General features: G+C 37.1%; 1 protein-coding gene across 6 annotated transcripts in view; it reads left to right on the forward strand.

The window, feature by feature from the left end:
* Positions 1-23879, forward strand: part of RyR (Ryanodine receptor) — a 161304-nt gene that overhangs the window by 69129 nt on the left and 68296 nt on the right. For 5 of the 6 annotated variants that reach the window (XM_071593416.1, XM_071593418.1, XM_071593417.1 and 2 more), the window contains 15 exons: positions 1098-1188; positions 1315-1497; positions 2891-3020; positions 3119-3199; positions 10096-10131; positions 13101-13315; positions 14150-14304; positions 14535-14659; positions 17052-17261; positions 18646-18924; positions 19618-19838; positions 19955-20045; positions 20133-20273; positions 20429-20598; positions 20695-20863. In XM_071593416.1, the coding sequence (XP_071449517.1) occupies positions 1098-1188; positions 1315-1497; positions 2891-3020; positions 3119-3199; positions 10096-10131; positions 13101-13315; positions 14150-14304; positions 14535-14659; positions 17052-17261; positions 18646-18924; positions 19618-19838; positions 19955-20045; positions 20133-20273; positions 20429-20598; positions 20695-20863 (2297 nt within the window). The remainder of the gene's footprint in view (positions 1-1097; positions 1189-1314; positions 1498-2890; positions 3021-3118; positions 3200-10095; positions 10132-13100; positions 13316-14149; positions 14305-14534; positions 14660-17051; positions 17262-18645; positions 18925-19617; positions 19839-19954; positions 20046-20132; positions 20274-20428; positions 20599-20694; positions 20864-23879) is intronic. The other variant, XM_071593421.1, reaches the window with a different exon arrangement.

Raw genomic sequence — 23879 nt, forward strand, 5'->3', positions numbered from 1 at the left:
GCATTTATTTATTATTTACAAATTACTATAATTTAGTACATTTTCTAAAACTATAGCACTTTTATTGTTGGCCTTAAAAAAATACCTTGCAGTGAAACTTTTGAGAAGTGAAATCAAAGACTGTTAAACAGTGTTGACAGCATTGCATGGAAGGTTATGACTTTTAATCATACAAGATAGTTGATAGCTGATCACAAGTCAATGGAAGTCAAGGACTTTGTTCTTCTCACATACTTGACTGCCATAAATAAGGAATTGGCAACCAAAATTAACTTTAGCTGTGTTTTCTTTATTACTCCCGAGGAAAAAAATAAACTCTGTGCTTGAACTCTTCTTAGGGCTAATAGTAGTGGTAATTGTGATCAGTGTTTGGTAATGGAGAGAAATAATTAATCAATCCATATGAAAGTGATTCATGAGTTATGGATGAGATACATTCCTGTGATTGTCATTAGGTTGGATTAGTGTGTAACCCAGATCACTGAACAACAGCATATATAATACATACATAATAATAAGCCATAGTGCAGGAAACGTTGGTACAAATTATAATCTCAAGCAGATAATCAACTGAAAAAGTTAAGATTAAAATGATGCTCTGATAACCAACAATGTAAATAATAGTGTGAGACTATTGCTAGTGTAAAGAAACTGTGTACTCAAATGCTATATCCGCTTACTCTCTGTGCTTGTTTTCTACATTCAGAAAAGAAAGGTATGCTAGAATTATGGGATAGTAGTTACTAGGGGAAGCAACTGACAGCTGTGGTCATTTGCACCGATAGTGATAGGTGGATAATTTGGTAGATAGGATATTCATTATTGGTTGGTCCCAGCAAAAGGCAGAGCTGAGGGAAAGTACGAAGGCCTTTACATCAATTTTTGTTCATTTAATGCCAATATATATTTTGGAATATATATCTCAATATATATATGCAATATATATCATGCATCAAAAAGTTACTCAAGGGTGCAGCAAATTCTATGACAGTATGGTATTCCATAATTATAGCTATTTAAAATGTCATTTTTTATTTTATTGCTCCCTAATAATATAATAGCATTGAATTATTGATGGTTTATGTTTTTTTCTGCAGAGGTTTTCAGGAAAGTTTTGATTAAGACCATTGTTCGGTGGGCTGAGGAATCACAGATTGAAATGCCAAAACTAGTCCAGGAAATGTTTAGGTACGTACAATTTAGATATCTCTCTAATTATATACATAGTTCAAAATGGAAGTCTTTATTAATAGCAAAAGTTTTGGCTTTGATATATCTGAATTCAATGACTTTCTCTCTTATTCTCCTATTTAGCCTCCTAGTACGTCAATATGACACCATTGGCGAACTCATACGAGCCATGCAGAAAACTTACGTTATAGATAGCAAGACCAAGGATGATATGGCACTTATGTGGGTTGGTTTGTCTCAGATCAGAGCATTATTACCTGTCCAGATGTCTCAGGAAGAGGAAGGATTGATGAGAGAGCGTCTATGGTAATGTTTTTGGAAAAGTAATTCATTGAATGATTTTATACATGAAGGACAATCCCATTTTAATGATTTTATAAAACTAACAGAATCAAAACAAATATTTTGGCTTATAAGGTTGAATGCATTGAAAATCAATTAAAGTGAAAAATGGTACCTAATTTTTCCTCAAGTGTTGAGCTTATCAGTATTGTATGTTGATGCAGTATCCGTGGTACATACATGAATTACGTAGTATGAGTTTTTGAATTGCAGTACAGTGATCTTGCTAAATCAACTGAATATATTCATCACTACCTGAAATTTTCAAGAGATAAAGTGGACATCTACCCTTGACCAAAGATTTAATTTTTGGAGAGATAATCACTTTAATTTGTCCTATATTTGTGTATGTATGAATATGCAACAAATCTCCGGACAAATAAATGTGTTATTATTATTTATTCAATTAAAATGTACCCTGCAATATTATGTCTGCTTGTTAAATTGTATGTGGCTGAAAAAAGTTGTATTTTTATTTTAGTTGTTCTCACAGCTTTAAAAAAATGCACTGCGGACTGACTTACTAGATGCCATTTTTTATTGATAATCTCTAGAAATATCTTCAATATCACTATCATAGATTGTCTATTTGTAATTGCTATCCAAGTTATCCTGATTGTGCACTAGTGTTGTTGGATGTACACATTAGATCTTCATTTTCAAATGACCTCAGAATGAGGTGGCTGGGAAATTTTATTAGAAGATTATTGTTTAACATTATAATTATAATGTGAATCACTATCAGGAAAACAGGAATATAGATTTATTGAGCCTTAATGCTCCCATCGAACATTTCTTGTTCATGCCTCTCCCTAAAGTTTTATTTAATTGAAAAATTCAATTACTACAAGTGTTAAAGATTTATGTCTATAAAAGTCATTCAAATTCAAGCAAGTACTTTATCTGTTGGTGTTTTTATATGATACCCTGAAAGCTAAATTTAGGGGAATTCAATTTGCAATTTAAATAATTAGTCAGAGAATAACATTGTCTCGGGACAAGGAAATCGTATCAAGTGTGGTATAAATCTACATTTGTTTGTCAAGGATTGAATTCATGGGCTTCTAGTTTTCCAATTTCTGTTTTACTTCTTGCTTATTATTAATTACTCCACTACCACCGTTCTCCATGAAAATGTTCTAAACCCTTCATTATGCCAACCCTGGAGAATCTTATTGTTAATAGGGAGAAATGATGATCATTCTGTTAAATGGAAACCTTTTATGCCAAAAAACCTTACTATAGAAATAACTTTAAAGTTAAAGGTAAAGTTATTTCTTTAAAATATGTTATTTCAGTGAATTTTCCTAATGATAAATCACTGTATATGCTTCTTATGATTTCATTTGCATTTCAGGAAATTGGTGAACACTCACACTTTCTTCCAACATCCTGATCAAATCAGGATACTCTGTGTTCATGAGAACGTCATGGCTGTCATGATGAACACTCTTGGCCGACGGGCACAAGCCCAGTCTGATGCTCAGGTATGCATGAAGTATGCCTAGTTTTTATGTTTAGACTATTTGTGTGGATTAAGAGGGAGTGGAATTCACGCAGAAACCTTTAATTATTTTATTTCCAGCAAAATCCCACGCAAGCAGCCTCTGGTGAAGGTGGTGCTGGGGCTGCTGCCGCTGAAGGTGGGGAATCTGGACCCAAGAAAGTAAGTTAATTTTCAGAGAAGGTTTTAATCATAGAGAAATTATTGGTAATGCGTTGACTTTGATTTTAATTTTATGTGTACTGTGGAATAGAAAACTTTTGATGAAATGAGAATTGCCACTCATGAGAGAGTATAACTTCTTATCTGTCCATGCATTACACTTGTATCAATCCGGGCTTCCTTGCCTTCATCTCACAAGAAAAATTTGCTTGGATAGGTGGTAGTTCCTTTGTTTTAAAAGTGATTTAGCAAAGGATCCTCTTTCAAAATATTTGTAGAAATCTTTGGGAAAAGGTGTCAGTTTGATGGAAATATCAGTTTCCTGCTTAGAGGCAATGAGAAGAGCATTATACTGAATGAACTCTACTTTCTCACCTTAAGAATCAATTGATTCCATCTAAAAATTTAATCAAAATGGTGAAAGAATGGTCTTAAAGTTTGTTTACATTTATGCATTCAATGAGTTTTCATGATGTGTGCAAATAAGTATGCATATACATTATTGTTTAGAAAAACCCTTTGTAATTTAATTATGATTTTAAACCCCATACTATTAGAATGATTATTGGAAAAATTAAGATAAAAGTTTTAGATGATTAAATTATTAAATAAATGCATCTGCTGCAGTCAAAGCCCATGAATACATATATGCAAACTGATAAGAAGTTGAATTCTATGAAGTGGTATCACTCACTATGTTGGAAAGTTTTTCTGTCCTCGAGTTCCCATGATTCAGCTCTTTTGGGAAAATGTCTGTAGATTCTATGAACTATCAATTGCATTCTAACATAATTAAGAATTTTTTGCTAATAGTTGACAACTATATATATGTAGAATTCTTTAATTTTGTATTCTTATTGTTCATCGAGAGAAAGACTTGATGAAGAGGCTTCTGCCCTCTAATTGATTTACGTTTCATCATTGAATGCAATGGAAACCAATTTAGAAACACTCCACTTTTCTAAATTCATATAACCTTGTTGCATTCTGGAATGTACCTACATATGTGAAATATTTTATTAATTAATGATCAACTAAACTCACAAATATCAGCTATGCCAGGTTAATATTTGAAAACATTACAGAGAGCTTTTAATAACAATGGCGAATTATGCTATGTTTTAATTCTTATTTCTCAAATACATACCATTTATGGTGTATACATACACCACATACCATTTGTGGTGCTTTTGGTTACAGTTAAAGATGAATTACTTCAATAGCTAATGTGTAATGTTTGAGGATTTTTCTATTTTAGACTGATCTGCATGATCCATAGGCATCTCTAAGAGTGGCTTTAAATTCAAAGAAATAAACTCTATCATGGTAGGGAAAACTAAAATAAGTACCCTCAAACTACAAGCCAATTGAAATTCGTAGGCAACTTTGTGAAATGTATGGATATGGAATATTGAGTGGAGGCGGAGTGAAGCAGTGGTGTATTCAGTAGAAAATTTGCCTCACCAATGTTCACGACAAAGATGGCAGTTGTCGGCCTAGCCTTGTGGCAGATGAACTGATGGATGGCCAGCTCTTGGACATCATGGACATGAGTTCATTCATTCTTAAACTAACAATACCACCACTTGTTGTGATCTTCTTGCAGCGTGGTGACGAAACAGGATTTAGGATCTTTAGCAATTATTGAGACGACATGTTCAACTTAACGTGGGGCCGGAAGTGACGTTTAAAAAAAACGACTTCCTACTTTTATTCTACAAAAACAAAAGCAAACACATACAAACATCGCTCAAGCCAGCCCAAAAGAGACAATGTTACCAACCTTGTACAAAACAACAGCAACTTGATTACACATATACAACACCCTCACTTAATCTAGTTGCCCCAGACATTCACATCCTTCATGCAGTTAAAATGTTTTTTCTTAGATAAACTTTTAGTTAGCATATCTGCAGGCATCTCATGTGTTGACTTAAATTTCACAAACACTTTACCATCTGTCACAGCTGTTTTTACAAAATGGAACCTTACATCTATATGCTTAGATCTTTCCTTTACATCAACACAATTGGCATTCTTAACTGCTGACTGATTGTCATTATACATGCACACAGATTCTGTGCCAAATATTTTTCTGCAATCCTGTTTCAAAATTTCCCTCAGGATTCGACACAATATAATAGCTTTCTTGGTACAAGCAGTTAGGCTGACATACTCTGCTTCCGTTGTGGATAAAGCCACACAGGATTGTTTTTTACTTTCCCATGCTACAGCCCCTTTAGCAAATTTAAAAACATACCCTGTACGAGATAGTCTATCAATCTTATCACTGGCAAAATCTGCATCAGCATAGCCCTCAAGGAACCCACCAGATTTTGAGTAGGCAAGGCGATACGTTGATGTGCCCTTTAAATATCTCAAAACCCTTTTTGCCAACTTCCAATGTTCCATATTAAAGCTATTATTAAACTTACTTAATTTTGAAACAGCAAAAGCAATGTGAGGCCTAGTACAGGTCATTGCGTACATTAAACAACCAATTAATCCTTGATAAGGTACATCAGGACATTTATCTGGATCTCCAGGAGCTACATCCAACCCAACTTCCATGGGTGTAGAGGCTGCACAAGCATCAGACATGTTAAACTTAACCAGCATGCTTTTGATGTACTCTTCCTGATCCAGTTCAATTCCCTCACTGGTTCTAGTTAACCTCATCCCTAGAATACTTTTGGCCTCTCCAAGATTTTTCAGCTCAAAATGTTTTTTTAATGATGAAACTAACTTGTTCACAGTGTCACCATTCTTACAAAACACCAAAAAATCATCCACATATACAGCTATTACACAAATATCAAGTCCAATACCCTTAACATAAATACATGATTCTGTTGTCAAATTCTTGAAACCAAGACCTTTAAAAATACTCCGACATTTGTCATACCATGCCTTGGATGCTTGTTTTAAACCATATATTGCCTTATGCAGCAAATACACCTTACTCTCCGCCCCCTTCAATTACAAAACCTTCAGGCTGCTCAATGTAAATTGACTCTTTAAGATCACCATTCAAGAAGGCTGCAGTCACATCTAGATGAGTGATATTTAAATCTAGCTCCACAGACAATGCAATCAACAATCTCAAGGCAGAATAACTTACTACAGGAGAGAATGTTTCATGGTAATCAATACCATACTCCTGGGAATAACCCTTTGCTACCAGCCTTGCCTTGAAACGCTCTATTTCCCCAGCTGCATTCACCTTTCGCTTGAAAACCCATTTACATTTTACAACTTTTTTGTTTTCAGGCAAATCAGCTAAAGAAAGGACGCCCTTCCTTGCTAAAGCTTCCCATTCTTCCTGCATGGCCTTCCTCCATTCATCCCCATTTGAAGACAAAGCTTCTTGAACAGTCTGAGGATCAGAGTACAAAGACATTGGTTGATTACAGGCTGAATTAATTGATGCCAAAAATAAAACATGATCTGGAAATTCCTTTGGTATTCTATTCCTAACAGGATACCTACTTTCTCCTGGATCAATACTCTCCTCCCTCTGGCTATCATCACCTGAGCTTGAATTTTGCCCACAATAGACACGACCACTTCCTTCAGTCTCAATGTTTGAGGTATCATTATTACCCTCACTACTTGTGCTAGTGTTTTCATTAGTTTCAGCCTGATCATTTATGCTGACCTCTGTCTGGGGCTGGGAGGTGAAACACACGCCCCCCCCTAAAAGTTCAGGCAGAATAATTGTATTCCTCAATGTTTTCCCAGTTAAATGCTCTTCCCTGAAACTGTCCTCAAAAAACACTACATCCCTCGCTTTTGTTACTCGTCCAATGTTTTCAGGATTCGCCAGGAGATAACCTTTGGATTCCTCACAATATCCGACAAAGTAATACCGTTTGGATGTGGCATCTAGCTTTTTTCTCATGGCCTTGGCCACATGAGCATAGGCAATACAACCAAACACCCTCAAATGACTAAGGTCAACCTTATGACCTGTCCATCTCTCCTCAGGTAATTCATTCCCAATTCCCTTAGCTGGTACTCTATTCTTTAAATACACAGCTGTTTTACATGCTTCAACCCAATAGCTCTTAGGTAACTTGCACTCGGATAACATGCATCTAGCCCTCTCTATAATGACGCGATTTGCCCTTTCAGCTAGCCCATTCTGCTCAGGATTATATGGTATCGTTGTCTCATGTTTTATTCCCTTTGCTCTAAGCTCTTCTTGCAGAGCCCGCCCCATGTACTCACTACCATTATCCGTCCGCAAACACTTAATCCTGTTCCCCGTTTCATTTTCTACCCTAGCCTTAAAGGTTACGAAACATTCTAGGATAACATGTGTTTCCTTGCCTTTAATGAAGAAGGCAAAAATTTTTCTAGTGCAATCATCAATAAATGTGAGCATGTACAGTTCTCCCCTATTGCCAGGAGGGTCCATTGGACCACACAGGTCTGAGTGCACCAAACTCAGCTTTTCACTCACCCTTTCCGTTCTCGGTCCCACAGTGAAAGGTTTTTTAACAAGCTTTCCTTCTACACATGCCACACACGGTTGAAGAGGCTTATTACATGGATAATCCAGACCACTGGCACGCCCCCTTAATGTCTGCATATTTTTATGCCCCAAGTGCGCTAACCTTCTGTGCCATAATAGCTGAGAATGATTCCCTTCAGTAGTTGCAGCTAATCCCACAGCACCCTCCCTGACAACATTGTCACCTGAGGTACACTGTTTTAAATCTAGACTGTACAACCCATTCTCCTCTGTTCCCGAGGCTTGAATGACTCCCTTTACATGTAAAGTTTCAGCATCAAATAGTTTGCACCCAGATGAATCAAATAAAACAGCAGTACCCTTTTGCACTAACCTATTTACAGACAACAAATTAGTTGAAAGATCTGGCACATAATTAACATTTGATATGGTGGCAGTACTTCCCTGAATCAAATCCATTGATGCACTACCAATACCTGACACTTTGATTTTGTCATGGTTAGCAACTGTTACTTCGTCACTTGCATCTGGTCGAAAATCTGAAAAGTACTCCGTAGTTCTTGCCATATGGGAATTCGCCCCAGAATCAATGTACCATTTATGACTCCCCACTTCACAACGAAGGGCTGTCAACCAGGCAACTGGATTCCCTTTCTTGGCACCCCCACTTGATTTGCTGTTCCCGCACGACACCTTTGCCCCTTCCTCGGGACAATCGCTCTTGATGTGCCCGATCACTCCGCACTTAAAGCACCTGGCCTTTCTCGGATCGAAGGTGGACTTCTTGTTCTGCTTACCTCTGGCCCCGGACGTACTCGAACTCTGCTCCGAGGACGATGAGCACTCTCCCTGATGCCTCTGGTTCCGCTTGGCATAGAATACAACCTGCTGCTCCTTGGAATCTGTGGCCCGTTTGTACCCTTCCTGCAGTAGCCTCTGCTTCACTAGGTCAGACTTGATGACCCCTGTGACTGTATTCTCTAGATCCATTCGAAACGGTCTGTACTCAACCGTCAGGCCCCGCAGCATCAAAACCGCGAGCAGCTCGTCGTCAATCTTCTTGCCAATGCTTTTTAGTTTCGCATCGACTGTTGTGAAACGTTGAACATAGTCCTCCATATTTGTGCACGTTCCCAAATTGATGTCGAACAGCTGGTCTATAAGGGCGACATGCCTGTTCACACCCTTATCTTCATAGGTGTGCTGCAGCTTGTCCCACATACCTTTGGCCGTCTTGCACTCCATGACTTCCATTTTCGGTCCTTGTTCTAGTAGCAAATATATTTTCGCCCTTGCTCGCTGTGACTGCTTTCGTTCATGAGCTGACGCGTCCATTGCTACTTCACTCTCCACGTAGTCCCAAAGGTCTTCGTGAAGCAAGTACATTTCCACGTCCATTTTCCACTGCTCGTAATTCACCGATCCTCGCAATTTATCAATTTGAGGCAATGAACCTCCGTACGTGATGTTGTTGATGACATTTGATTCCATTGTACTTGTCATCCAAACACGAGGCAACAATTTACGAGTACAGCTCGGTTGACTACAAGGCCGGAATCAGTTTAATTGAACCTAATTATCTCATGCAAACTGATCTCACACTCCTATTTCCACATTCTGGGCCCATAACCTGTTGTGATCTTCTTGCAGCGTGGTGACGAAACAGGATTTAGGATCTTTAGCAATTATTGAGACGACATGTTCAACTTAACGTGGGGCCGGAAGTGACGTTTAAAAAAAATGACTTCCTACTTTTATTCTACAAAAACAAAAGCAAACACATACAAACATCGCTCAAGCCAGCCCAAAAGAGACAATGTTACCAACCTTGTACAAAACAACAGCAACTTGATTACACATATACAACACCACTGATGTAAAACACAGTCACTTATCACTTAGTTGGTGCACAGCACAAATTTCCTGATGAATGTCAGCTGCTTTGACGTTTATTGCTAGTAAAAACCTTATCACTAAACATATTTGACATTTGGTGGGATTATTAATTGCATGGTTCATTTTGACTCGCAACTGTGAACCAACAAGCAGCATGGGCTTCCATGCCATTGCTGCTCCAGGCAGCCTTTGTGCCTTATGCACAGATGCCATGTGAAAATCAATATTTACTTTATTTCTAGCCTCTAATTATGTATGGTAGATGACAATTCATTTAAGAACCAATATCTTTTTTGAATATCACCTGCTTCTCCATCAGTAATTTTCTCTCAATGAATGATAAGTTAATAATTTAAAATAAAATATTAAAACCCCTTTTGACAATAATTATTGTGCTTCACCAACTTAAACATCAGGGAAGCATCAGTTTATTATCAAGTCTCTCACATAATTATGGTATGATGAATCTTTGAGAATAACTCTTAATAGTGTTTTACAATTCTCATTCTTGCATTCTTTGAAGGAAGCAGTCTTTATACTTGGCCGTAGAAAGCATCAGGTAATATTTAAGAAAAACATTGTCAAAGAGATTGATATTCTGTGTACCCAACTAGATAAAATCAATATCATCTCTCATAACATGCCTTTTATGTTAATAATTTTAATTTCATTTACTTGCACTTCACCTCTCCGTTGTGTAAAACCCAGTTTTGTTATAGCATGGACACTTCCTTCTACCAGTTGGAAAAAATACATGAACTACAAATATTATTTAGTTCCATTGCCCCTTTTAAGTCTTTAGTTCTGTCATTCATTTATAGAAAATGCTCATTACAATCAGAGTCTGCTCAAAAATTATAACTCTTTTAGTATTAGCTTTGAATGCTATATTTCATTGAAGTGTGTATTTTTGTTTATTGGTCTAATTCTATTTTCTGTATATCTCTATGGCTATGTTCTATGTCAAATCCCGGACCAGTATAAATGTATAATAATGTGATAAATTGATCCAAGTATCATTCTGTTCTTACTTACAGAGAAGGTCAATGTAAAACTTATATTGTATAGGTAATAGTAATTGGGTTTTGGGTGTTCTCTTGACTTTGGAGTTATAATCAAACTATGAACTAAATTTAGACTATGAATGCATAATTTATACCAGTGACCTCATTGGAAATTTAAAAAAAGAACCTTGGCATCAGTCATTGATTACATCACTCAACTGGCTTAATTTGGTTAGTTGACATCCTTGGGTTTGGGCTTGATTTGTTACTTTTGAAATAAACTATAATATATGAATTTAGTGCTGCTTTAGTAATAGAGGCCCCAAGTTTAGATGCCTCATACATGTACCGATAATCTATATAAATGTGTCTTTATCTATGAGTTATATGTTAATTATTATTTAAAATTGTGCAATTAATTTGCTATACTGCTGAAAAACTATTTTCTGACAATAATTCCATATTAAAAATATGCATTATTATATTGCATGTTATATTTGAAAGCTGCAGGATGCAGATGATGAAGAGCTTGACTCTGCAGGGTTTCACTTCCAGTCTTTGTATGAAATGTGTCCATTTTACGTTCACAACTCATTACTCTGAAATTCATATCATATGAATGCTATTGTCAGAAGTTAGTGGGAGATTTTCCTGTTATTTATGATGACTGATGACTTGGTCATACGTATGAATATATTTTCAGGTAGCAATGACAGAATAAACATTTGGCATGGGCCTAGGAGCTCTTAAAGAATCAATAGTGTTCATGGTAAAAAAAACTGGATTTTACTGTATTTTATTTTATATATAATGTATTGCACTGATATTGTACTTGTATATTAACTTTTATTGTCATCAAGGACCTTGGACATCAATTGTCCGTGATGTGTCAATGACATTAGAATTGCCCCAGTGATTTTTCTTTTTTGTGGAGTGTACACATAATTTATGCTGTTAGAATTTAATTTTTCCATGTTTCACTATCTCACCAAGACCACCTTTGTTGCTAATTAAATGATTGGTCAGATTTTGATTTGTTATGGCAAATGTGATATGTTAATTTTGAATCAATAACAAATCACCTCATATAGCCAGAATGTTGCACATAAAAAATTAGGCAGTGAAATTTTTAAATTCATTCACATTCATGATTGAAGTTTGAGGATTTCATGTCTAAAACTTTGACCAGGATTCATCAATTTATGGCCAAGTGCTTTAGCCAATTAAGTAATCACGGCATTCTGATTACAATGAATTGCAAAAGATTAAAAAATATAACTGCCATGCTTATGGGGTTTTACTCTACTTGAATCATTTATCCTAGATCATTTCATTCGAAATAACTGACTTATTAAATATGTTTCCTCTGGATAAACCTGAGACAAACAAGGACCTTCCCATTCGTCCTATAGAGTAATTCTCTTGACTGAAAAATTTTTCTTCACATTTTGGAATAAAGTTTTAAAGATTAATTAATGAACTTCCAAAAGAACTAAATAACTTAATTGTTATTTTGGCCATTTCGATCAACTGCTGAACATTTCTTAGTGGGATTAATGGTGTTCATTATTTTAATTTTTGATAGGTAGGTATACTATCTTGGTGTAATGTGAATGTCAATAACACTTCTCAATGTTATTGGTGTGTCACTCTTGTCTTTTAAAAATGAAATAAGTGTAATTGAACTGGTTTAAGTGCTTTTGTTGCACTAAATCTTATGAAACATTTGAAAAGTTAATTCATATTTTTTATTTGGTAATTACCTATAGATATGTAATTGTAGGGAGCTTTCACTTCAAAAATCAATGTAATGAAAAACATGTGCTATCACAAGTTTATCAGAGGCATCATGCCAAGCATTTTTTGGAGAATATTTGTTTTACTTTTTCTACATTTCAATCTGTCAATTGACATTTCTGCCCATTATACATATTGGAAGAATCAGAAAAACGTGTCTATCAAGTGGAGCATGTGAAATGTAACAATGGAATTAACTGAAGGAACTGGCGAATGGGAGAAGTACTCCTGTGAATGGGGATTATTTTGATATTAGAAATATCATATGCAAGAGATTTTAGGCTTAATTGCCTTCACCTTATAAGCCAGCATTCTCATTTTTAATCAATATCTTTAGAATATAAAATATAGCTTTGAACTCATTATTTAATCCAAGTCCTTTGGAGAAATTAGAGTGTCAGAAGAACTCTGCATCAAATTGACCATCGTATACACAAATTATTTTAATATATTCATTTATAGTAATAATTACGGTTCTTTTATTCTAAAAGTTCTCTTAAATGTGCATTTTAAATGTTCAATTTAGAAGAAATAAAAATGTTCTCCTTTTAATCACAGTAGTTTTAATAGAGGTTAAAAAACATAATTATTTATACATACAAAGTTATTAAACAATATTTGCTCCAATGCTGGGGTTGATTCATAAAATTGTGGCTTTCTTTAAATAACTGAGCTGTCATAATGCAATATAAATGTAGTCCTCATTAATGTCTGCATTCACTTCCAGGACACATCTCATGAGATGGTGGTTGCCTGCTGCCGATTCCTGTGCTACTTCTGCAGAACATCTCGCCAGAACCAAAAAGCAATGTTTGATCACCTTAGTTTTCTGCTTGAGAATTCAAATATTCTTCTCTCAAGGCCATCTTTAAGAGGCTCCACTCCTTTGGATGTGGCTTATTCATCTCTTATGGAAAATACAGAGCTTGCCTTAGCCCTAAGGTAAGAGTTCACCTATGTAAGTGGCAAGTAAATCTAATCATTGTTGCGTGTATATGTCATGCCTTAACAATAATAAATAGGATTTTTTTAAATTGCTCAAGCTATTGTTTATTGATTATTGATGTGTTGATACCATTTATTTTTTATATTGAATACCAAGTACAAAACCTTTTAGTGTTAAATGCAATCTATTATGCATAAATTGAGTAGATATATGGGGTTAAACCCCATATAATTGGAATAGCTCTTCATAAGTGATGGCAGTAGTGAGATGTTTACTGTACTTTGGCAATTGTGGAGTTTCAAGGTTTGTTCCACTACACTATGTCTTCCATGCCTGGATGTTGTTTTAATACCATTGCAACTTTCAGCTCTCTCTTTCGTCTTTCAACTCTCAAGGAACTCAGGGTCACCACCTTCTCTTTGGTCACTTAGAGGTGATGTAACAGTTAATGCAGAAGAAAATCCTGGAAAAAAATCTGATTTTCTGAAGCAACACTGCCAAGCCTCCTTGAGAAATATCAGACTTTATATCCCGCATGTGAAGCTGTACAAAGAAAATATTCAAAAATAGGCTTTTGAGTTTGAGAAAGTTTTTTACTTATCTCCTTTAAAGAAAAATATTTTTAGACCCTCCCAGTACGGTCCAATCTTTGAAAACCTCACCCTTTTTGTTTAATGAACTTTAAATTGTAACTTTGTTTCTCAAGAGATTTGAATTTTGGATGCTTGAACAACTTACTAAATTAAATCAGTAGGCTAATATTGTTTATTCATCCCAAGATGTCACAAATTTTTAATGGTGTACTTCATTTTACCTATCCATTTCCATAGAGAGCACTACCTTGAGAAGATTGCTGTATATCTATCACGTTGTGGTCTTCAATCAAATTCTGAACTGATTGAGAAGGGCTACCCTGACCTGGGATGGGATCCCGTTGAGGGTGAAAGGTACTTGGATTTCCTGCGCTTCTGCGTTTGGGTGAATGGTAAGTTTACTAATCAATCTTTTATTCAAGATTTCAGTACTCGTTAAATATTGGATTTTATGATACTAGTTAATAAGTTGTCATGACTCTGGGGGAATGGCATTCAATCAGAGCTGATTTTGGATGGCAATACCAATATGACTCAACAATCTGCATTTATGAGGAAAAAAATGCACTGAATTTTTTTCAAATATTTTGATTGGAGAGTAAAAAGGTAATTTTATTGGCAGGTGAAAGTGTTGAAGAAAATGCCAATCTTGTCATCCGACTTCTTATTCGTCGACCTGAGTGCCTTGGTCCTGCTCTGAGAGGTGAAGGTGAGGGATTGCTGAGGGCTATTATTGATGCCAACAAGGTAAAAATTTAAAAAGGATCTTTCCATTAGATAATTCCATTCCATTTTAGCATAAGTGTTTATTATTTATTATTTATTTGATGCTTACTTAATATCCTTTGTTGGCGAGTCATTAACCAGTTCCAATTAACTAACTGAGTAGCCAACTTTTACACTTCTCCCAAAGCCAACTTACAGTTAGTAGTGGGTGCTGTCTCCAAGAGAACCTGGGTGTCAATGTTGGTCTGCAATGAAAAAAACCACCTTATGGGCCCTGATTTCTGTATTCCAACCAATGGACTAAATAACTCAGGTTCCAATACTTCCCTGTATGAGTGATGTTGCTACAATTTGAGATTAATGTATTTGACTTCCTTTCATCATAGCCCAACCACTAAATTCACTTAACTTCTAGCAGTTATGAATGGATTCACTAATACTCTCATGGTGCATGCTAATTAATATTTATGACTAGCTTGAATAAAGTGGGAATTCAGCTTTTAAGAACCTATTTTTGAGGAAAAATGTAGCATAGTATAGAAGAACTGTATAGTAAAGAACTTAGACCAATGAGGTTAGACATAGAAGAGCAACGTGACTTAGAGGAAGATAGCTTAGGTCCAGGCATACTCGATGATAAGATAGAAAGGGCATTAAGGGAGCTGAAACTAAATAAGGCCGTGGGGGTGGACAACATTCCTGTGGAACTACTGAAAGGTTTAGGAAAATTTGGTGGGAGGAGTCTATGTGGACTGATTTGTAGCATCTATGAGAAAGGAATCTATCAGGAAGAGTTTGTGAGATCAGTGCTAGTTTTATTCTGAAAACAATAAAAGCTACGTCATGTCAGGAATACTGAGCAATAAGTCTGATTTCCCATTCAGCTAAAGTGATTCTAAGGATCATCAACAAAAGAATGGAGAGCAAGATAAGTGATTAATTAAGGGATAATCAGTTTGAGTTTAGGAAGGGAAGAGGCACATGCAAGGCCATTACAGTAATGAGATCACTAATCGAGAGGAATATAGAATACAATCAGGACATATTTGCCTGTTTTGTAGATTTTGAAAATGTGTTTGATAGAGTGAATTGGGAAAAACTCTTGAGTATATTGCAGAAAATAGGAATAGATAAGAGGGACAGGAGGCTAATCCACAACCTGTACACGTCTCAGACTGCTCAGGTGCGAGTGAGGAATAGAGAGTCCGGATGGGCAGTGTTAAAAAGAGGTCTAAAGCGGGGTTGTTTATTATCACCAGTGTTGTTGAATGTGTATGTAGAGGAAATGATTGAAGAGGTATGGGAAGAAGTGGAGTTATAAATGAAAGTCAGCGGGGAACTCGTGAAATCAGTTAGATTTGCTGATGACCAAGCTCTAGTTTGTCAGTCAGCCAAGGGGTTGCAAGCATTGGAGATTGAATTGGAAATTAATTGCGATAGATATCGGATGAGAATCAATATAAATAAAACAAAGGTTATGCGATTTTCCAGAAAAACATAGGCAAAGCTAAACATTAAAATAGGAGGGCAACAACTAGAACAGTTTGAACAGTTTACGTATCTCGGAAGTGTTTTGGATTAAAATGGTCCAAGTAGTAGGGATGTAAGGAAGAGAATTGCATTTGGCAAAGAGGTTTTCACAAGGTGGAGGGAGTTGATGATGGGGGGGTTGAGTAAAGAGGTTAAGAAAGGCTCATTAAAACATATATGGAGCATTGTTATGCATGACATGGAAACATGGTCACTGAAGCGGGATGGACGGACTTATATTGGAGGCTTTTGAAATGTGGATGTGGAGAAGGACAGAGAAGGTGAAATTAATGGAATAGGAATACAAATGAGGTAGTGCTAAGTATGGGTGACGAGGAGAGGGGATTGTTAGGAGAAATTATGAGGAGATAGGAAAAATGGATGAAGGGCATATTGATCAGCAGTGGGATGATGAAGACTGTAATAGACGGGAGAATGTTAGGCAAACAAGGAACTGGCAGGAATAGGATAGGGATTTTGGATGGGATGAAGGGAGGAATGAAGTACACAGAGATGAAGAGGGAATTGAGTAGATTGTTGGATTGTGTTTTGTTAGGAGTTCCAATATATTTATTTGATAATTTTGTCCATCCAAAACCTACCTTTACCAGTAGATTACCTAATAATAATAACCTTAAAAGGAGTATTCACTTAATTCCAAATGCCTAATTGTCAACTGAAATTGCTCTAAGGTGCCAAAAAATATTTTTTAAATCTCAGATTGTGTCCTAATTGAATGGAATAGTGAAATAGCACTAAAAAAAGATTCACGGCCAAAGTCAAATTCTTTCTCTGCGAAGGACATAATGACCGTAATGCGGCTTGTTTGAATGGTGTGTCATTTTCTCACAATTACAGATAGAATTCTGCCATTATTTTACAGATGTCAGAGCGTATTGCAGCGCAAAGGAAGGTTCTGGATGAAGCTGAGGGGCAAATGGTATTGCCACCTGGAGTAGGACTTGACCATCCCATGCCAGAAAGCGAAGATGATGAGGACTATATTGACACTGGGGCAGCTATCCTCAATTTCTACTGCACTTTAGTTGATTTGTTAGGGAGGTGCGCTCCAGATGCATCAGTCATTGCTCAAGTATGTACACAACCACATTTTTTAGAGCAATTATTAAAAACTAGGTTCACTTGCTAACTTCTAAACCCTGTTGGCCACATTATTTATTTTCCCTATTCTTCAATTATTTGCTTTGTGTTGCATGTGTATAGTTAGTTTCATATAAAAATAAGGGGTGTATAGAAATCATAGCGGGCACAGGGAAAGGAACTGGCTCCTCTATCCTGATGTTTGAATCTCGCATTCTGTCAGGCTTAGTAGTGGGTGAACGTTACCATCACCTACCAAAACGACCTTCCGAGTTGATTATTGTGTTTATGCTTTTTTTATAATTTAAATAATGCCAGCTGAGTAACTCACTCGCCTTTTAGACTAAAGGTCTTAAGTGTAAATCCTGCTTTGGGTAAGGGTGTTGTGTCAGCTCTGGAAACCTGAAGATAAACCAAAGGCTGATCATGAACCCCTAGAGGCATTGGAAGAGCAAATAAATAGTAAAATGCCGTAGAATTGAATAAAAGGCACATGCATTGCACCATATTGGAAGTATCAAGTAGTATCCTTTCTTCAGCCATAGGTACATCATCTTATTCCATCATCTTGGAAATGTTTCATATTCAATATTTGCCGTTCAAAAGTAATAAATGACATATGGTATAGCTGTTCTATGTGGCCAATATAAGTTAATAGGATTTGATTCATTCATAGTATTGTCATTGCTGGTAGAAACTCTTTTAGAGTAATGCATTTTATGGTGTATCAAATATGGTTAGTAATAATTCTTATAAAGTGTACTAATGGAGTGGTAATAATTTTCATGCTACTTGGAGTTAATTTATTTATCTTCATTGGTATAAACTTATTCATTCTTCATTACATTTATGAAACCATGATTTATTATATCAAAGTTTTATATTCTAAGAAACTGTGGGAGATGCCGCAGCAGTAACTTTTGAAGGATTCATCTGCTGATATGCATTACAATGCAACAATTTCAGAATGTAAAAATCATTCACCTTGACTGGGATGGCGAATGAGTTTTGCACCCTGAAATTGTTGCATTGTAAAGTTTTATATGTTGTGAAGTTGAGAATTTTGTTATAGATTGTTAGGAGCATGAGGATTAATCTTCTAAATATAATATCACCAAAAAAGTAATAATTTATCTAAGAATAAAGCTAAGCAAATATTACTTTTGGTTATTAAGTTTTATGCATGCAGGCTTAATATTTTTGGAAAATTTCTACATTAGAAAAGAATGGGAAAGAAACACTTGCATTAGTTTCAATGAAAAGAACACTTCTTTTAATTTCTATCTGTTCATTTTCCTGTTGGTGGTTAAGTTATAGACGCATATAAGTTCAATGAAAAAGTATGATAGCAGTTTTTATATCCATGATGTTTTTAGGGTAAAAATGAGTCCCTACGAGCCCGTGCCATTCTGCGATCCCTGGTTCCTCTGGAAGATCTTCATGGAGTCTTGAGTTTGAGGTTCACTCTACAAAATCCAGCTGCTGGTGAAGAACCCCCCAAAAGTGACATGCCATCTGGTCTTATTCCTGGTCACAAACAAAGTGTGGTCTTATTCCTTGAGAGAGTTTATGGCATTGAAACCCAAGAGCTATTTTTTAAACTCCTTGAAGAAGCATTCCTTCCTGATCTCAGGGCAGCCACCATGTTGGATAGGGTTAGTATCATAAAATTTATTCTTTATATTTTAAATTTTACTCTATAAACTTATTTTCATAATGGATGTTTGCTTGATGAACATAAGACCATATATTGTGTAAGTTTTCCAACAAAGATACATCTTAATTGTTTTTGGCCACAAACGCAGGCAGTAAAAATGTATTTCATTGTTCACCTTGAGAATGTATGCACTAATAAATAAATGAGTTGGAATATCAGCAGCAACTTATTGCGAAGCAATCATAAGCCATTATGTTTGTTCTTACTATAAATAAAGCTATTTTCAATCGAGGCCTATATGTTTTATATAGCCCTTAATCAGTTGGGCTGGTCACTTGAAATACTCTTGCCAAGTTTCATGGCTTTTATTAACCTCAGTTTAGAGATTTAGGAGAAAATATTTCCAAGTCCTGCTTTCCCTCGTATGGATTTGCACTAAAATTTCTATCCCTCCAAGACCTATTATGATAGAATATGTACTTTTGCTTTTGAAAAATCTGAGTTTGCCATGCATCAGAAATTAGCTCTTACAATTTTCACAGTTGAACTAATGTTACTTAAAGCCTGAAAAGGTGAATTTGTTTAAACTTACTCAAGTGACTTTTGTCCTGTGCATTGAATTTATTGATTACTTTTAAATATTTAATTTTAGTACTCATAATCTTGTAATAATTTCCTCTCTTATTATCAGACTGATGGTGTTGAGTCTGACATGGGATTGGCCATGAATCGTTACATAGGAAACTCAATCCTACCACTTCTCATCAAGCACACCAACTTTTATAATGAAGCTGATAATTATGCCAGTTTATTGGATGCAACACTTCACACTGTCTATCGCTTGTCAAAGAATCGCATGCTCACAAAGGGCCAGAGGGAAGCTGTTTCTGACTTTTTGGTGGCTCTCACAAGGTAACCATAAGTGCTATGAAATTTCGTTCAAGGATGGCTTCCAATTTGATTTTTTTATATTTAAATATGATCTCATTATTTTTTTTAATTTGTCATATTACATACTTACCTTTCAGCCAAATGCAACCCAGTATGCTGTTGAAACTCCTGAGGAAGTTAACTGTAGATGTATCAAATCTATCAGAATACACCACTGTTGCCCTTAGAGTAAGCCTTGTGTTAAGAATTTAAATGAATGATTTCTATTTATCAATTTTTTCCCTCATTGTTAACGGTATCTCATTTGTATTGCAGCTGTTGACATTGCACTATGATAGATGTGCCAAATATTATGGTTCTACGACTGGACAGGGACAGTATGGCGCATCTAGCGATGAAGAGAAGAGGCTCACAATGGTTCTCTTCAGTAATATCTTTGATTCTTTATCCAAGATGGTATGTATTTGTTTGATCTTTGAGATATTTGTGAATATGACCAATTATGACTAACCTATCAGTACAATTCTGAACTGTACTTTATTATCAGAGTGATTCCAAACAGTTTTTCTCATGTTATTCATGCCTCCATTAATAAATATTCCACTAAATAGGATTATGACCCAGAGCTTTTCGGGAAGGCCTTGCCTTGCCTGACTGCAATTGGTTGTGCTCTTCCACCTGACTATTCACTCTCTAAAAATTATGATGATGAGTGGTATGGAGTCAAAACAACCACTGGACCAGGAGGACCTTATAACCCACAGCCAATTAACACTCTATCGTGAGCATTCTTTGTTTCTTCACTCTCGCGACTGATTTATAGCCCTTGAATTCAGCCTAAAGTATTGTATTGTGATATTTAATATTTGATTTGCAGGGTTACCCTCAACAATGACTTGAATAGCATTGTTCAGCAGTTTTCTGAGCATTACCATGATGCCTGGGCTAGCCGCAAGCTTGAAAATGGCTGGGTATTTGGTGAACAGTGGTCTGATACTGGCAAAACACACCCGAGGTTGAAGCCTCCCAGTATGCTTACTGAATATGTTAGTATTTTGTCTCCTCTCACAGTTTTTCTATCTTTCTTCTCATGGGTTCTTGTTGATATAATTGTTACTATACTTATAATACATATATATTTTTTCCCATATTTGGGACTTAAGGGGAGAATTGCACTAGGCAAAGAGGCTTTCACAAGGAGGAGGGAGTTGATGATAGGAACACTGAGTAAAAATGTTAAGAAAAGGTTCATTAAAACATGTATATGGAGCATTGTTATGCACGGCACGGAGACATGGCCACTGAAGCAGGAGGATAGACATAGTTGAAGACTGTAATAGAGGGGAGAATGTTAGGCAAACAAAGAAAGGGTAGGAATAGAATAGAGATGTTGGACAGGATGAAGGGAAATGGCTCGGTTGAATTCGGGGTGTAGGTGGGGGAGCTGGGGGGAGGTGAAAATAGTCGCTAAATCTGGTTTGTGTGGGTAAAGGGGTGGGGGAGGAAGGCTAGGTTTGACAAGTTGGAGAGGTAAGGCAAGGCCTTGGCGGAAGTAAGAAGTGCACAGCAGATTGGACAATTTATTTAAGGCTTTTCTGCATCAGAACTCAGGGGAGTGGAGAGCCGATTTAAGGATTTGGTTTACATTCGGGAGGAGATGTGGGGAAGAGAGAGAAATAATGTAGATGAGGGAATGTGTGGAATTGTGATATTTGTGCTTGAGGCTATTGTATTGATCCCGGATGAAAGTGCAAAAAAGAAAGGACTGGTGAAACTTGAGTGCATGTAGACTGGGATGTAGGATGGAAGGTAGGCCTAATATGGGGAACTTAATGCATAAACCATTGGGAATGATACCCAATGCAATGCATGCCGAAAGAAATTCAGAATGGCAGGTGTATTGGGTGAGTGTGAGATAAAATTTCTTAATCTGGTGTAACCAAGATGATGTGGGATCAGAGTTATTCATAATGAGAAGGGTGAAAAAATAATAATAAATAAATAATAATAAATAGGAGGGGTGTTCGGATGGTGATTAAGTGGAAGAGGAAAAATAGAGAAACAGTGGTGAAGGGAAGGATAGGACACTGAAAAAGGTAGTTACAGCTTACAACACTGGAACTGTAGACACAGCACGTTGACAGAAGATGACAGGGTGATTGCTCATAGAAACAGCGTAGATGATTTCGTCGAAGTAACACAGAAGTGTTGAATAACAAACTTTGACAGCAACAAACAATATAAGAATGCATAACAAGATCAATCACATGTTATTTCTTGATCATTTCGATGGAATTCAGCTTCGTCTTCATCGGAAGAAGTAGGAGTAATGACTGCTGGAATAGGAGAGGTGAGGGGTGTGAGAGAAAGGGAAGGGGGCCAGGGGAAGGGGAGAATGGGAGGCGGAGGAGGGGTGAGAGGAATGGTTAGGGGAGAGGAAAGGAAGAGCATAGGCTAGAGGGGAGCAGAGATAGGGAAGGAGTGAGAGGGAGGAGGTGGAATTGACACAAAATCGGAAAAGAAAACAATCTGCTCACCACAACTGTCGCAACATCCGAGACCCAGGTTTCAACTTACAAAGTCGTAATCAAGACCCTGCAAGTCGGAACAAAGGCCATGCACATCAAAACTCATGCGGAAGAGCAAAGTATTCACCTCTTCGATATGCATCGCTTCCACAAAGTGGCAATTCAGGCCATTCCTATAAGTGAACGACATTGAGGCCCGGATGCTGATAGGCCATACAGAGCCAAATGAATGCCATTTCAAGAGTTTTTAATTCTATAGGGTTATCAGATGTGGGAAGGGATGCTAGGATGGAAACATTGTAGCCCTGGTTAAAGGGGGTTTTATGATGGGAAGCATGTTTAGGGATGGGGAGACCCGCGGACGGAGAGGAGGGATTGCACGAGGCACGGTGGTTGTTGATTCTAAGGTTCAAGGGTGTGGAACATTGGCCTCTGTAAAAGGCCGGGCAGAGTTTACAGGTAAGAAGATAAACAACATTCCTGGAAGTGCAGGAGGAATGGGGGAAGGGCGGGAGAGAGTTGAAAGGTGGGGTGGAGTGGTGGAAATAGGGCAGGTTTTACATCTTCCTCAATAACATGGATTGGGTATGGCTCTGGGGGTGTGAGGGGATTTTGAGAGTGGCTTGGTAGATTTGTAGATTTGAGGATATCTGCTGGATTGGTGGGCCGTTTGAAGGTGGCAGAGAGGCATTTGGGAAGAAGGTTGGAGGAAGTGTTGTGATTTTTGAGGATAGGGAACAGGTCTTTGAGGATGAATTTGAGGGACAATGCCTGGGAAGTAGTCAGTACAGATTGAGAGAGGGTGGGAGTCTGGGGTTGAGGCAGGCTTGGGGGTGTAGGAATGTTTGAGTATTTTTTTATGGAGGAGAGAATCTGGGGATCCTCGTTGGAGGAGGGAGTGGTGAAGGTTGTTGAGGTATTTGTTAAGGGATTCGGGATGGTTGCAAATATGGTGACTGCGGATAGAGAGGGTATAAGGGAGGGAGCGCTTGGTATGAGAGGAGTGGCAACTGCGGTAATGAAGATATTGCTGCTTATTAGTAGGTTTAGTGTGGACAGAGGTCAGGAATATGTTGTTGAAAGGAAATATTGACATTGAAGAAGGTGATCTGAGAGGATGAAATGGTGGAGGTGAAAGACAGAGATGAGGAATCATTGAGTTGGGAGATGAAGGAATTGAGGGAATCTATGCTATGTGGCCAGAGTAGAAAGATGTCATCAATGTATCGGAGCCACAGGAGTGGTTGCAGAGGATAATTGGAAAGGAAATTCTCTGCCAGGACGCTGAGGTAGAGGTTTGCATATGAAGGGCTGAATCTACTTCCCATGGCATAGCCCTTTATTTGGAGGTAATAGTTATTGTTGAAAGAAAAGGAGTTGCGGGTGAGAATGAAATTAGAAAGATCAGTGAGAAATTCGGTGCTGGGGATGTGAGGGGTTGGGCGTTTGGAGAGGAAGTGGCGTAGGGAAGAAAGGCCTTCTTGATGAGGAATGGATGTGTATAAGGAGGTGACATCAATAGTAGCCATAGTAA

This window comes from Hetaerina americana, unplaced genomic scaffold (assembly GCF_022747635.1).
Source record: "Hetaerina americana unplaced genomic scaffold, ioHetAmer1.1.p SCAF_6, whole genome shotgun sequence".
Taxonomy (NCBI): Eukaryota; Metazoa; Arthropoda; class Insecta; order Odonata; family Calopterygidae; genus Hetaerina; species Hetaerina americana.